The sequence below is a fragment of the Parus major genome, chromosome 3 (genome assembly GCF_001522545.3).
Source record: "Parus major isolate Abel chromosome 3, Parus_major1.1, whole genome shotgun sequence".
NCBI classification, from domain to species: domain Eukaryota; kingdom Metazoa; phylum Chordata; class Aves; order Passeriformes; family Paridae; genus Parus; species Parus major.
The window spans coordinates 37,228,873-37,245,140 of NC_031770.1; the positions used below are offsets into that span (position 1 = coordinate 37,228,873).

The 16,268-nt window shown below is 36.2% G+C and overlaps 1 protein-coding gene across 1 annotated transcript in view; it reads right to left on the minus strand.

The window, feature by feature from the left end:
- PRKN (parkin RBR E3 ubiquitin protein ligase) overlaps positions 1-16,268 on the minus strand; it is a gene marked incomplete at its 5' end in the record, with an annotated part of 556,293 nt that overhangs the window by 437,324 nt on the left and 102,701 nt on the right. The window contains one exon of the mRNA XM_033512914.1: positions 6,323-6,441. Within this exon, the coding sequence (XP_033368805.1) occupies positions 6,323-6,441 (119 nt within the window). The remainder of the gene's footprint in view (positions 1-6,322; positions 6,442-16,268) is intronic.

Below are 16,268 nucleotides of genomic sequence, written 5' to 3' on the forward strand. Positions count from 1 at the left end.
TTCAGATGGAGCTGAGCATTTTGGAAGCCATCCCTAATGACATTGTGACTATGCGAGACAGGCGTAAGAGTGAGGCTGTCTTTTAAGAGTTTCAGAATGAAGTGAGATTTAGAGTCAAAAAGAGAAGTGGAGAAGAAATAATAAAAAATATTGTAAAATAATAATTTGCAGGCACCCAGTGTTGAGCTTTCTCATTTCTGTAAGTGCCACGATATCTTAAATAGCCCCAGGAATATGTGTTGGAGCAGCCTCCCCAGGGTGCATCTGTATTTGGAAAAATCTAACATATCATCAAAGAAAACAGTATTTTAAAGATAGAATGCAGGCAGTTTTGGTTGTTTTGGAGTTTTTTTCTGATATCCGTGTTATTAAAAGCAATGAAGACACTTGAGCAACGGCAGAATCAGACCTGCAGATGCCCTGTGACCATCCTTAGGGATGTTCCACCAAACTCACAGTCAGCACTAAATTTATTTAATGTTGGTGCTGTGCACTGCAAGCAATGTGAGAACAATAAGGAAGAGTGGATGACACTAACTCCTTGTGTGAATGGCAGTCTCAGCAGCTCTCTTTCATCATCCCTGTTACCATCAGATCACTTCATAAGAGAAGTGAGTGCACAAAAGAGTACATTTCCCTGTGCAGCAGGTAGGGAGAAGATCAAAATATGCCTGATTTCTCTCTGGAATCCTGGCACAGCTGGGCTTGGCCTACACAACAGAATAAAGCATCTGTATTTAAGATGCTCCCTTTCTCTCTAAAAACACTAGTTCATTAGGAAAAAAATTAGGCTTACAATTAAGAGTGCTGACTTCATGTAACTAATGAAGAAGGATTTCCTGATCCTGTGGAAGCCCTGGGAAAAATTGTTCATAGAGCTTATTTTCTCTGGCCTAGTCTTCTCAAGGCAGCATTAACATCAGTGCCCAGTGGTGGCAATTTAGATGTCAGAACTGAGGCATTTTCCATTATTTATGTAGAAAGAGGCACATACACTGAATATGTGTAATTTCCTGTAAATGCTACTTCTGTCAGCCAACTGCAGGGAAATTAAGCTATTTTTGTACTAACACATTCATTAGCAGGAACCCAACAATAAATGGTTGTTTCACATTTGTTAGTTTGACCAAAGAGTCCCACATTACAGTGGAAACTTTTTTATGCACAGTATTCAATAGAAGCATTTTAACACATAGTGTTTGTCATGTGTAAGCTATAATATATATCAAAAACATTTGTATCCTCCCAGAACACATGTAATTTTGGAGAGACAAATACCTACCTCAAGAATTCAATCACATTTTTAATATCTTCCCAGCCTGTAAATGAGATCACACTTTTTCACATACACTTCAGTGGCTGTTTATTTTGCAGTTTAGCTTCAAAGGACAAATTGATTTTTTGTAATCTGTTTGCCATATTACCCCAGCAGTGTAACCATCAGAGGGGAGAAGCTGACTCAGCAGCAGTAAGGACTACATAATTTCCGAGGTGCTGCTTGTCCCTTTTTCTTTCAGTCAGCCTTGCTCTGATGCAGTGAGCAGTACTCTTTCCTTTCTCTGTCACTGAGGGAGGACAAAAGTAATTAATTTCAGGAAAAAAAGGTGACTTCAAATGAGCAGTAGTGAGAGGTTTTACACTGTGAAATGGAGTTTTACAGTGATATATTAGAAAAAATAAACAGAGATCAAAAGTAAACTGCCTTTTTATTTTATATTATTGTAAAATCTGTGATAAATTTATATTAGCCAAAAAGAAAATACCCTATTAAAATAGCTTAAATGGAGCTAGGAAGTAAGAACTCAAAGCAAATTACTGTGTCACAGATCTTTCTCTTCCTAGAAAATATGAAAGTCTCAAGTTCCAAACTTGTACTGTACTATCATCCATTAGTAAGACCACCAACAGCATTTATGACCTGTTATTTATCAGCCACTGAAAGGCACTCAGAAGACTCTTGTGCAAAACTGTGATGTACCACACAGCCTATGCTGACAAACCACCCAAATCACAAGCCTTTCATGGTTCCAGAGAAACAAAATTCAGCAAATGTCCATTTCTTTGTAAGGTTTAAGATGAAAAGAAATAGATGTAAGCAACATCCTTAACTTGATAAACAATGGAAGAGCAGTTCTGTGGCAGAGACAGTTTAACAAAACCTGTGAAGTCAGGATGCTCCTCTGGAGCACAGAGGGCAGGGACAGCAATGAGATAGTGCATGCCAGATGTGTCGTAAGTGTCAGAAACTAAATTGCATCTCAGCTGCAGGGAGCTAGGTCTGAATGTAACTATCCATGTCTGAAAAGATCTGACATAATGATGTGAACACTTTCAAAGTATAGAGGAGCTATGACAAACTCCTTTGCTGCTTGTGCTGGATGTTATACTGAAAACTCAGCGCTAACTAGCAAGGATACAGGAAGAAGAATGACCAAGTAGTGATGAGAAATGGCCTCACCATAGCACCTGTGACTGAATAGGAAGGCACAAAGTCTATTTGTCACTTCAATCCAGACAATCTGGCTGAATTCTGAATTCTGAGATACCAAATCAAATGTTCCTGGTTTTTTGTTGCTGTTTTTTTTTTACCAGGAGTACACACAGAGTCATATACATTGGAAAAGTGTGAGTTTTACACAGCCTGGTGCACATCAGTTCTCAGAATCTACCCTTCCATTCACAGATACACATTTTCCTTTTCACTAGAGAACTAACACAGTGAATGTTTAACACTGTTACAGCTCTGAAAGGAGGACTGAAAATGTGACTGCTATAATCAGACCTTTTTTTGCTAGTTGTTGTCTGTTTGTTTGTTTATTTTGAGTTTTCTGTTCCTTTGTTGTTTGGTTTGTTGTTGGGATTTTTTGTGGGGTTTTTTGTTTGGTTTCAGTTTGTTTTGGGTTTTTTGTTTTGTTTTCTTTTTCTGGAAAGAGAAATATACAAATTATTTGAATCATGGCTTCTAAAATTTTCAAGCTATATGAAAAACTTACAGGTAGGCCTGTAGGTGGCCTACACAAGACTCCCACACACCAATCATTACAGATATCTTTTGTGCTTGATTAATTAGAGAAACTAGGGAGATAAGATATTTTTACAGTGACGTTTTCTTATAATTAAATTAACCTGCATACATATCCCATAAAGCATTAGGTCATGAAATTTTTGTAAAATGCCAGGTAAGTGCCAACTGTAAAATGACAAATTTAATATTTAGATGGATGTCCCCTGTAAAAATAAAAACAGTGGGCTCTTTAATTTCATAGAAATATTGTATCATAAATCTAATCTGAGCATCATATATTAAAATAATGGTATGCAAATAGGCATGAATGCTAAATACAGTTTTAGAATAAGACTACTTGAATAAGTCATATTTTAAATGCCAGTCAACACACCATGAAAAAAGAAAGCTCAATTTAATTAGGCTGGTCATTTGTAGCTTAGGTAGTCAAAGGATTAGCATGTAGAGTAAGTGAAGGCTGCACAAAGCTTTGTGCAGGTTTTACACAGGTATTCACTTTCATCTCAATAAAAGATTTAGTGTAACAAATGTTGGCTTACAGAGTTCTTTGGTGCTCATGGCACAAAAGATCTTCTCAAAAAACTTGCTGTGTTGCCATGTAAAGGTCAGGCACAGTTTACCAAGACTGGGGGGAAAAAAGAGATCTAAAAAAAAAAAAGTGGCTTTGCTGAAAGATCTGTAGTATAGTGGTACAGACAAGTCTTTTTAATAATTTATCTCAACTTTATTTTGAGTAATTTCTCTATAAAAGGAGAATAACTGTAGTGCCAGTAGACAGGATATCTATCAGCAATCAGTGAGTGGTACAGCCCAATGGGATTAGAGGGGAAAGACAGAGGGTTTAGGGTAATACACTAACTTTTTTTAACCTTTTCAGCATACTTTACCTACTGCATTGAAGAAGGCAGTGCAAATACAGCTCATTTGCTGAGAGCCACACTTTTGACTGGCCTTAACACAGAGTGGTCTCTATACAGTAAGAAATAAGTCTTAGTACATATTAGAAGCCACTCCAACTTGAACTGTTTTCTGTCTCCTTGGAAAGCGGACCAGAAAAGAAGGTGGGGCAGGCACATGCAAAATATGCACCTACTCTTTAGAGCCACAGGACTGAGATACATGCTGTGTGTTTATAAAACAGACTGTTGCATACCACATTCATGACATTAAGAGAGCCCATTTTGCAACCACTTCACTTTGGCAGCCCTTAGGACTGCCAGTCCAAATTGTAGGAGCAGCATGTTTACTGTTTCTAACTCCTGTGCTCTGCTTCAATTCGAGAGGAAAAGAATGATAACAGATTTTCTTTGTTTTGGAGAGAAGGTAACAAGAATCTCAAGTGCAAATTATTTTCACAGCCAAGCATTATTTGAAAACTAAAATGGAATAAAATTATCATTTTAAACTCTCCAGAACATATCTCCCTTTCCTCTTTTGTACTTTTATGCTGAAGTACCTTATCAAATCTTCTGAAATCTGTGATTTTTTGAATCAACCTTGAAAATTGGAACAGCTTCCACTACAAGTTTCCAGCTACTTCATTTTCATATGTACTGTAAAATATGCTAATAGAAAGAAAAAACAGCTGTAATCTGCTCATTCAATTTAATTTATCAGACTGCATGTATTTATTGTGTCATTGAACCCATATTTGCCAAAAGAAAGTAGGCCCACGGATATATCAAGCAATCAGAAGTTATTTATACTGTACTGAAACTTCTTATAATAGCATTTCCACCATGAAGTTATGAAGAATTCCTGGGAGACAATACAGGGCTGATGTTTTTTGGGGTTTTAAGTCTCCAAAAAAAAGAACAATATAGATACTGTAAAAGCTAAAATATTTGGAAATGTATGGAGGTTTAGTTAATACAAGGAATGCAATAATCCCAAATCAAACAGCACAGATGTGAAAGTCATAATTTCTAAAAGTGGACATGCTGAAGGAATCCATTGAGTCTAGCAAAGAACTCATATTGTGTGATGTCAATGGAATCCATCAGATTCAGACTCATCTAATGATAAAAGCAATGCCTTTCAGCAGCACTGACTTCCTGTATACAAGCTGATTACAACATTGTCTCTGTTTTTATCCATTGGAAATGTACATTAATCATGTCTTCTCTTCTGTCTTGATTTTTTTGTGATTCAAGCCTATTCTAATCACCAATATTTAAACACAACTTTTGAGAGAAGAGGAATCCCCTTAGATGTGTTCATCTGGAACACCACGAAATTAAACACTTTGAAGCCTCTGAAATAAATCAGAGATAGTTGGTTAATTCAGGAATAGTGTACAAAGCTTGAGGGGCATTGTGATTGTGGCTTTTTGAATTAGATGTGTATAAGCATGGTATGGTTTATTCTTTTCAAGGAGAATGTAGAACCTGGGTTTTTAATTGCTATTTTTTTTTACAGTGCTATTACATGTAAAGACATTGAAGCACTGTGCTACATTGAGAACACAAAGCTAAAACTTTAAACCACAGCAAAAGACAAATTTAAACATTTCAACATAGGCTGAATATGAAAGTTCCATGTAACCAACCTATAGTGTGGTATGCCTCAGTCTTCTTCAAAATCTAAGCCTCTCCCATAACAAACCTGGTTGACAAACACTGATTTAGAGAGAGAGGAAGGACTATCATTCAACAGTAACATAACCAGTGAAATTTAGCAGTACTCAGACAGAAGAAAAACCCTTCAAAACTTTACGGTACTGCACATTCAACTCACTCCCCAACATTCTTATTTTAGTGTGCAAATCAAGCTTGAGAGATCTCTTACAAGTTTCTGTCCAAGAACAATAACTTTTCCTTGACTTTACATGCTACAACAGGGCTGGAGGGATTAATAAGAATATTAATCCCGATTACACACCTGTTCAAAAACTTATAGCCTTTGCCCATAATGGTCACAACTTAGACCTGAATTTGGGTCTTAACAACAGCTCCAAGCTTTGAATAAACATCTATCATCCCATCTTTTTAGCACATATGCAGTTGTATAGATTGTGCATACAAACAGGTTAATCATTAGTCATTAAAACAAAGAGCTAAATATGTCTTTCAAGCACTGGAGCTCTAGTTTGCTCTGTGTTACTTGTGTATGCTCCCAATAATGGAAAGAAGTGAGTGAAAATTTCAACATCCTTTGAATTACTCTTCTCAGCAATAAACAGCAAGGAAAAAAAAATAGGACTACATATATACATAGCCATAAGTATGCAAATAGAAAAGACTAGATATGTCATCTCCATATACCCCAAAACCTTGAAACAAATCCAAAACTGCTTACCCTTGCCAACGTCAGGGTTCCTTGTTTACACACATTGCAGCGGACCCTCAGCTTTCCAGGCTTCACAGCTTGGCAGAAATTTTTGCAAAAAACATAAAAACTGTTGTAACTTGCTGCACCTGTCAAGAGGAAAAACAAACAAACAGAAAACCACTTTTGATGTATACTCAAAATCAGCAGCAAACTGTCATGAAAGATTTCTGTTTGACTTCATAAGTTAAAATCATTTTAAGTTCTGAAGAAAGCTTTGCAATCATCTTTTTTTGCCTGGTCTAGCTCCTAACACCTTTCAGTAACTCCTGCTTCTTGATCAGTAAGTACAGGTGAACTACACTATAACTCCTTGAAAATGCATCCAGAGCTTACCACTGATGAGCACCAACTGAAATCCTTGGCAAGTGATGTATGAGATTAATTTCCCCAGCCCTCCATAATTTACACCTCACTTCTAGTCTAAAATTGTCTAGCTGCAATTTTTATAAGGTCAAATTGCATGCAAATTTCTTTAGATGGAGTTTAAAAGATGAGTTTGACTGATATCACAAAAAGAAAACAAATATTTAATTTAGTAAATTTACTTCTATTCATGGAAGACTGGAAGCCAGTTCTTTATTCTTGCTGGCAGCCTTATAACCTAGCAAAGTTTGCAAACTGCTGCCAAGATATTAGGCCAAGTAAATTTTCAAGGAAAATGAAATGAAACGCATTCTGTTCTGTGAAGCTATGGAACAGAATGTGATATGCAGAGAATTGTGAAAGCCCAGGGCCATGCTAATGAATTTGTTTTCACAGGCAATGCTGATCACTGTTTTGAGTAAAGCACTTTTTAGAATAGCTATGGCTATTTTGTATAAAATGTTGGAATATTCCTGGTATGGTTTTAGTCTAGACTGGGCAACTCCAAGTTCAGAGACTCAAGCTTATCATCAGAAGTTGAAATGAGATCAGAATAAAGTTTCAAACAAAAATTTCTCAATATGAAGAGGAGATTTGACCCATTAACAGTGGTGAACTTCAGAATCAGTAGCAATCCCTTAGAGATGAAAAGGTTTTCAGTGTCTTTCTCCCTATTCTCTTATTTCTCCCTGCATACATCAGCAATATATTGAACCCTAGCACACTGCCACAGTAAATATGACCTGGAACAATATTTTTAAACATGGGTGACCTCCTTAAGTTTTACATGTCCCTCACACAGTAAAGGGTCAGACCCCTGTTCTGCCAATGCAAAATGCCAATCAATTACATTTTATACCTATTCATGCTGTCCTGATTTAAGTGTGCTCGAATATATTATATATGTAACTCAAATATCATTTCAGTTTCCAAAACTCAACCTCAGAGAACTGTGTCATCCAAAAAATCTTTTTTTTGAAGAAAAAGTACAGAGATGTCTACAAAGAAGATGTACATTGTTGAAAGAAATTTTGTAACACTTTTTCAATTCTTCAGAAACATTAGCTACATAAGAATACATCAGTGATGTATCCAAAACTTATTCTAGTCAACTGATCTATCAAGTGTTTTCACTATGCTTCCTTGGAAAGTACTAACCACCATGGCAGAACATGAAGTATTACAGAATTTAATTGGAAATCAGTTTTTTGTGGAAAATGACACACACCCATACATTCACACAAGCAGTTTTCATATGAATAACTGTAACTCAAAAGGCTTGAGAGCGCACTTCTCAAATCAGTCTGAAACACAGTTCTGGGATTAAAACAGTTAAATTAAAGGAAAAAAGGCTTATGCTGAACTATTTAATATATGATTCAATGTTGTGAAACTTAATATGAAGTTTTGGACATCTGGATATCTATTCACTCGTATTTTGCTGGAGGCTCTGATTACTGGAACTGAGAGCACGACTGGATTAGACTTGGTTTAATCTAAAATCCAGATCAAAAATCTAAACTATGGTACTGCATATAAGAAGGAGGACACTTGCAAGTGACTTAATTTTACTTTTGGCAGTTTGTCTATGCAGGATAAGCAGATCAATCAATAAGAGTAAAGGTCAGTGCCTTTAGCACAATTCAAAGGTTATGCTCCATGACTTAAGAAAGCAAGAATGCTATTGCTAGTAGAGGTCCACAATAAACAAGTTGATTTCAGCCACTTATTCCTGACTTGGTCTCAACAGCAGGAAGTGAGACCAGAGTTCATTATCTATTCTCTTATCACCAGTCCTCTCCCATTGCTCCAATTTCGTATGTGGGTTGTCTAATGGGACTACTGAAACTGCTGGTTCTATTCACATTCATCCTGAGTATTTCTGTGGTGCCAGTGCTCACTGTCCTAGTTCAGTCCTATATTCCAAACTGATTCCTGGCATGACTCTAATGAAACCCTTCCAGTTAAACAGAACCATCTTATTGAGTACATGAGCCCCTACAACATAAAATAATTTCTTAATTGGCTCATGCCTTTCCTGATCCAGTCCTCTACTCCCTGCTGTCTTGTGTCCCTGTCTCACATTTTATGCCAAGGATTAAAATTTATTTCAAGGATTAAAACACTTGAGGCAGGAATCATGCTCTCTGTCTGCTTTGTGTTCTAAGCTCATTCCATCTGGACCCAAAGATAAAATTATTTTATTGATAATAGTCTGCAAAAATATTCACAGGATAGTATGGCATAAATCAGCATGACTGAATACTGCAGTAAAAAATAGTAGTCATAGGAGAGGCCTAAAATGAGACATATTGCTGATTTACTGTAGAGGATAAATCTTATGCATTAGCTTGATATTTGCTCTGTGCAAAAATAGACTACATTAACTCAATATTCATTTTTCTTAGCAGTTTCAATTTTGTTTTCAGTTTTCATGAATATAAAAAGTCCCCCCAAACACATTCCCTGTGCACGAATTTAAAACAGAAGAAACAAATTTATAATATAATGGGTTGGAGCAGTTAAGCAGCACAGATCTATTCAGAGACACAGAATAACTTCAGAAATATCTGCTATAGCAAGGAAGCTGGAAAGGCACAACATGACAAGAAGAATGCACTGATTTTAGAAGGAATGTGTTAAATGGAGATTTTCAGCAACCCATTCACCATTTTATGCAGATGTGCGGATCACATTCTCCCAAAGTGCAGTTGCATCATTAGGTGCATGTCCTGAGCAACATTACCAGGCAAAACAAAGACTTAATTAAAAATGCAAATGCTGCAAGTCAGCTTGCAGTACAACATTGATGGCCAGAATTAAGCTCTTTACTGCCTTGTTCATGTCACTGACTATACTAGCTGCGACTGCACCCGCTTGGACCCTTCAAAGAGAAACCGAAAGACACAGGAACAAGGAAATCTGTCTTATGCACTAGCTCTGACACATCAATATTTTTAAAAAAATGTAATTACGGTACAGTGCCAGTAACCACTAAGATTACTGCAGAACCAACCACATAGGTAAATGTATGAGGCACACAATTTTTGGGTGTATAACTTTAAAAGCTAATGAGAATTCAGAAAACAATCTCTAGTTTGCAGTTTTCATTTCCAAATATTATCATATAAAGCCATTTATTACATACTAGTTTTAGGAAAATAGGATGGTTTTCTCTATGGAGTTCATAAATTAAGTTGTCTTTACTGGCCAAAAAAAATAAAGAAGTAGGATGATATGAATACAAGAAGCCTCTCATTGATCATCTGTGTCAGGATGTGTCCTGTCACCCCAATCAGACACACTCTCTCTCTTTTCTACCTCTTCAAAGCTAATTTCATCACAAATATCACATCACAAAAAGAAGTCTTAAAACTGTTTTCTCCCTTCAGTATTTTATATAAAAAGGGGAAGTAGCTTTCTCTGATGTGTATCCCAGTGTTTTTATACTGTCTCCCCATTTAGTTTTTTAAGCTCCTTAGGACCTGTGTTACTTCCTTATTTCTGTGTTGTTAATGATGACCATGCTGTGGGAGCTTTGAACATGTTAGTGATAGCTCAGACCAATTATTTTGATATGCATGACTAGTTAAAGAGAAAACATTAGTCGTAATGACTATAGACTTGATCCTGAAATCTCTAATCAGTCAAAACACCCATTATCATCTCTATGACTGTTTAAGTGAATAAAATCTAAATAGGGATATTAGTAGCAAACCTACTGTTTTCATTTGAACTGCATTTTCATATAGATTATACTGATTACTGAGTCTTTCCCATAATCACCTATATAAAACAGAACACAGCTACAGGAAATCATTCAACAGATTGAAAACTACATAAAGTTAGCATTGTTTCAGATTCCATTTTATTTACATTTAGACTAGTTGTAATTTGTAAAATGTAGACTGACTGTCAGAGACCTCAGACTATTTTAGCAATTTGCACCCACATAATGAAAAATACTCAGAAGAGAAAGTTAGAAAAGTATTCTTCCAACTATATTCACTTTAAGGACTTTCTTTGATTCAACACAGTAGGAGGAAAAACATCTGAAATACAAACCCAGAAGGCTCAAACTAGCGAAAATTTTGACAAAATGCTAAGTTAAAAAAAAAAAAAAAAAAAGTGTCTAGGTTTCACTTCTGGACCCCAAAAAAATAGAAATTACTTATAAGATGTCATTCACTTTAAAAAAATACAACTGATATGTTCTGTCTTTAAACTTTTGTCCTTTAACCAATTTTCTTCATCTGCAAAGATTTCACAGAGCACGTAGCCTTCCCCCCCAGACCCACGTATGGGGATGCACACATTTATAAACTCTTCTACCTGTGCTAGATTATTCTTTATGATGCCTATCTAATTTAGTACATGAGAATGGTATTTATTTAACAGGTAAATTAATTTAAACTGTTGTGATATGTTCTAGTGAGAAAAATTGACACTTTCATGGTTTGATTCAATTCATCCTAAAGGAGATATAAAAAAATATAAATATGTCAGATAAATTGTGTCTAAAAGAGTCTGTTTCTCTCTGCTTAGGAATTTAGAGCCACAGCATGTGGTAGAAATGCCTACTTTCCAAACCTCTAAAATTAGGGAAAGTAGGGAATCACCCACTTGGAGATGCCTTGCAAAACAACTCATGACTAAGAGCTTAAGAATTCTGCAGTATGGATAACAATATGAAACCTGAAAAAAACTCAACAAACCAACCACAATTCTTTTACTTGAGACTCAAATAGGATTTGCAGAATGTCTATGGATCACAGATGAAGAATATGGAATACACAGCTGTGTAGAATAAAAACAAATGGTCTTCATTGTTATAAGGACTAAAAAATTAAGAAGAGTTGAAATTTGGCTGAAGAGGATGTAATGCCTGAGAGGTGGAGTATCGGAAATTACTTGACAAAGACAATGGGACAGACATCTTTTTAATTATTTTTAACTGAAAAATTTTGTGTGAGAAAAAACAACCAGGGGACATCTATGAATTAAAACAATGCAAAAACCACAGAATTTGACCAATCTTAAATTACTGGAATTCAGGATATTAGTATATTTGGCTTTCTTTTCCAATCACTACAATGAAAAAATCATCTGCTTCCCTTTTCTGAGCCCCAGTATAATTTACTTTCACTTTCTTTAATATTTCACCCAAATCTTCATTATCTTGTTACCCATCTAACTTCTGTAATTACCTTTTCCCTGTCCCATTCCATTTCCTGACCTCTGTATAAGTTTCACCATTCTCTTACCTCTCACAATGTATCTTTCTCTCCTTCAACTTGCTCTCTAATTTTCAGACAAAGGAGCAAAATTCAACATTAATGCTCATATTAACAGAAAGGAGTGAAGAATTAAAAAAAAGAGTGATTATAATTGTGATTATTCTGCCAGACAGCAAAACATGGAAAAAAAAAACCAACAACAAAAAATAACAAAAACCCCCCAGAAATTTCATTAAACTGCTGAAAGCTTGGCAAATAATACATGGGAGAAAAACATGTACAACAAAGTGCTCAAGACTGAAGAGTATCAAAAGGTCTCCCATAAAAATGTACATGTGGAAACCACTATGCAGCAATCATAATATCCCTACAAAGCTCCACTCTGAGCTGCTTTTTACATCATTGAAGTGACCTGTGGTAATGACAACTGTCTAGGCCTGGTTTATTTGCGGCTGAAGGCAGCGACTTCTGAGCTTAAGCCTAAGTATGTGAAGGGAAGATGCTCCAGAAGTCTGTGTGTGTTGCTCAGATCATGCAGTGTAGGCTTCAGTATGAGCAGCAAATCCAGTTGATCACAGTTTCAGCAAATAAACTAAGAAATGTTTAAAATTAAACCAGTGGTCATCAAGAACACTGATTTAAGACAAAGCTGGTCCTACGTCAGGCCTGAAAAACAAGAATATACAAGACATACATCCAGACACAGCACACTTAAAAACATTGCTCAGGGATGCCACTAAGCAAGGGACCTGAGCTTAAATGCAGCTCCAGTGGGCCAGTGAGTCCACTGAGGGTGTGTAAGGTGCAAACCTCTGACAAGGCTTCCAGCAGCTCTTTCTCACACAGCTCTTTTAATAAAAGTCTAACCCAAGGTTACACAACTGTACATTTCATAACTGGCCTTTGACACAACTAGCTAAACATCCAAAGAAGGAGGGAAGTTGAAGAAGTCAAAATAATGGCTGTTCCTACTGAGTTGTTTCTCTCTATTAGTTCCCTAATTACTTCCCATGTCCCAGAAAACCCCAGCTCTACTCAACTATGATTACAACTCAAGTAATTACAACTATGAAAGGCTGGAAACCAGCAGCAACATTCTTGCTGTTAGCTTTGTTACAGTCTGTCACCATAATATATGATATTCTGGAAAAGTTTGTTTTTCAGAGTCCTCAGGGAACACATAATGAGGTAGCAAGGCTTATGGAAGATAATTGATTTATTCAGGGTACTAAAACTTTATCATTGGAAGTGGTCAAGACCTTCTTAGGATGGGGCTTTGACCAAACTGGTCTGGTGGAAGGTGTCACTACCCATGGAAGGGGAATGGAACTAGATGATTTCTAGTAAGATTTCTAAAAGGACTTTTCCAACCCAAATAATTCTATGGTTCTATGATTAAAAAAGCCTTTCTCAGCAGTTTTTTAATAGAAATTATATTGTTATTGAATGAAATGCAAAATTCTCTTGTGTTCAAATACGTAGTTAAAATACAGAAACTAAAGTTCAGGAATAAATTCTTCATTTTCTCAGCACATTCCCAAAAGAAAATTGTTCCAGGACTTGAATATTCACCATCAGAGAAACAGAAATGAGGAGTGAAGTGACAAAGTTTGATAGTGAAATTATTTTTTTCAGGATAGTGAAAATTAAGGCCAACCAGAAAAAACACACTGAAGACTGCAGGATGCTGAGTTACTAACAGTAAAATGAAAAAAAAAATTAATTCATTGCAGATAAATGTGAGACGATATACATAGGAAAAATAATTTTACCCAAACAGTGATGGTCTTGACTAGTTTTTATCACACAAAAACAGGATCTTGGGGCTATAATAGCTAGGTCTATGAAAATGTCAGCTCAATGCTCAGTAGCAATCAAAAAAGTAAATTGAATGCTAAGAATTATTAAGACAGGAATCAAGAAGGGAAAAACACCCAACCAAACAAAAACAAACCAAACAAAAAATACCTACCCCAGAAAACAATGTTGGACAAAAGCTGTAAAAATCCATTATGTGTTCCATTTTCAGTAGCAGATGCAATTCTATCTTTGCTTTGCATTCATAAATTCAACAGACACGTCTTTCACAGGACTGTCCATTAATGTACTAAATAACTTGTTAGTGCTTTTATTCTGACATTTCAGTGTGTCACAAAATGTTGCACAATAACAGTGTACCACAGAAGTTGTCTTCTCAAATTACCTGCGATACTTTTTTTTCATTTTCAATGCCCTGCATGTCAGGCTCCTCACTCTGACTCACTCCTCACAGAACTAGAATTTTAATAGAAATTTCCTTCTCTTAGAAATCAAAGAGAGATGGAAAATGGCTCAGGAAAAATGTATGTAGATGTATGTAGGGATTTGATACAATGTTTTTCAATACAGACAGAAAATACCACTACCAGCACTGTTAACATTGAACTATTTAGTTTCTGAAATGCACTATTCAATGACACAACTAACTTATTATTTCAGTAAAAGCAATATTTTGAGGGAACCCCTTAGCTGGTTTCACAAGTGAAAATATATTGACAATATTTCTCTTGAAGGCTTGTCCAAAAAAATGGCAGAGATTGAGTGAAAATGGCACTTCACTGTGCTCTGTTATCTCAACACAATGGCATGGTCATTGCATCACATTTATATAATGTAATACCAGGACTATATTGTAAAGGGTAGGAATGATTTTAAGAAAATGGTCAGTCTAGAATTTCACATACTTTGTTCACATATGCTCTAAACTGGAATGTTGTATACACAGCAATACCTTTTTGCATTTAGAAGACAGTTTTGAAAATACAAACCTAATTCAAGAGGTTTCTTTATCTCTTTAAACCATTGACCAAAAGGTTTTGGGAAATAGGGATACAGTTTTCCCAGACTAGGTATTTAAACAATGGGCAATAAACAGCAGATCTTTAAAGCAATTCAGTTGTGGCACGCTAAGAGCTAACTTCCCTCTGTAGAGGAAGGAAAACACAGAAGGAAAAGAAGACAAAGAGAAAGACAAAGTGCACTCTAAGCTCAGAGTTTAAACCTCAAAACTCCTTTATCTCTGCATTGCCTAACAGAATTCCCTATCCACAGATTAGCTGAAAGGCAGCAAGATTCATCTCATTAAAGTTAAATGTGCAGAAAATGGAATCATAGTAATCCTCACTGACATGTTTACATGTACAGTCTGCTGAGCATCTACGTCTGTTATTTGATAAGAAGCATGGAAATAATAGTCTCAGACTTTGAAACAGTGATACCAACTAAACCTATCCTTGCAACTCTTACAGATGCCTCAACACATCTAAAAATTCCTCCCAGCAAGGTGATGTTACCTATGATCTAGTGATGCCCCTTGCTACGCCAAGATGCATAATTCTACCAGGAAAGCTTTGAGCTTCAGCTCATCCTTCAGGTCTTCACCCAAAGGGGAAGACCCTTTGGGATGGCTCTAGCCAAATAAACCTGTTGGCTTGATCATCTTCATAAACAAGAGGAAAACACAGTTTATTATCTAGAAGGAATCAAATGGCTTCTCTATCAGAATGAATTAAGCTGATATTGAAGTTTCTAAGTAGATATATGAGATATATGTCACTTTAACTCTTAATTACCCCTTTTCCTGCTAATGCAAACCTATGATGAAGTGAGAATGCAGTAATTTGTAGGCCCTGCAAGCTTTCTCAGTAAGAGTTATTATCATTATACATATGGTTCATTTACCAATATGTTCTTTGATTCATCAATCATATATTTTTATACTATATGTACAGCGTCTTCAAATGTGACATCATTATTAAATGTTCATTTAATTTTAGAGACTAGATTGCATGGAAATTCTCTGCTCAAGAGTAATTTAAACCAAGTCCTGCTGTCATTCTTCAACCTGCCAGTTTTGGAAAGCTCCCTCTGTCCCATGTTAGCATTCCTACCACATGACCTGTAGAGCCTCCACTCCTCACCACCCTAGGTACAGCACAGAGCTTTAGCAGCTGCTTGCTACCCTACTCCCAGTTAGTGTGACACCAAACCAGAGGCTGCCAGCTGAACTCTCAGTTGCTCCCTGAGGTGCCAGTCAATTAAACAAATTGATTTTGTAGAAGTTAAACAGAAATGCTTAAAGACTATTTTGTACATTCAACTTGAGATGTACTTGATACCTCTTAATCTCTACAAAAGCCTGTTCCCCTCCTGCCATTTCATATAAACCTAAGGAAGCTGGTTTGTTGTTTTTCTTTCCATACAATGCTTTTCACAGTTTAACAAAGTTATGTCCTGGAAGGGTTCTCCTTTCCAGTGCTGAATTCCCAACACAC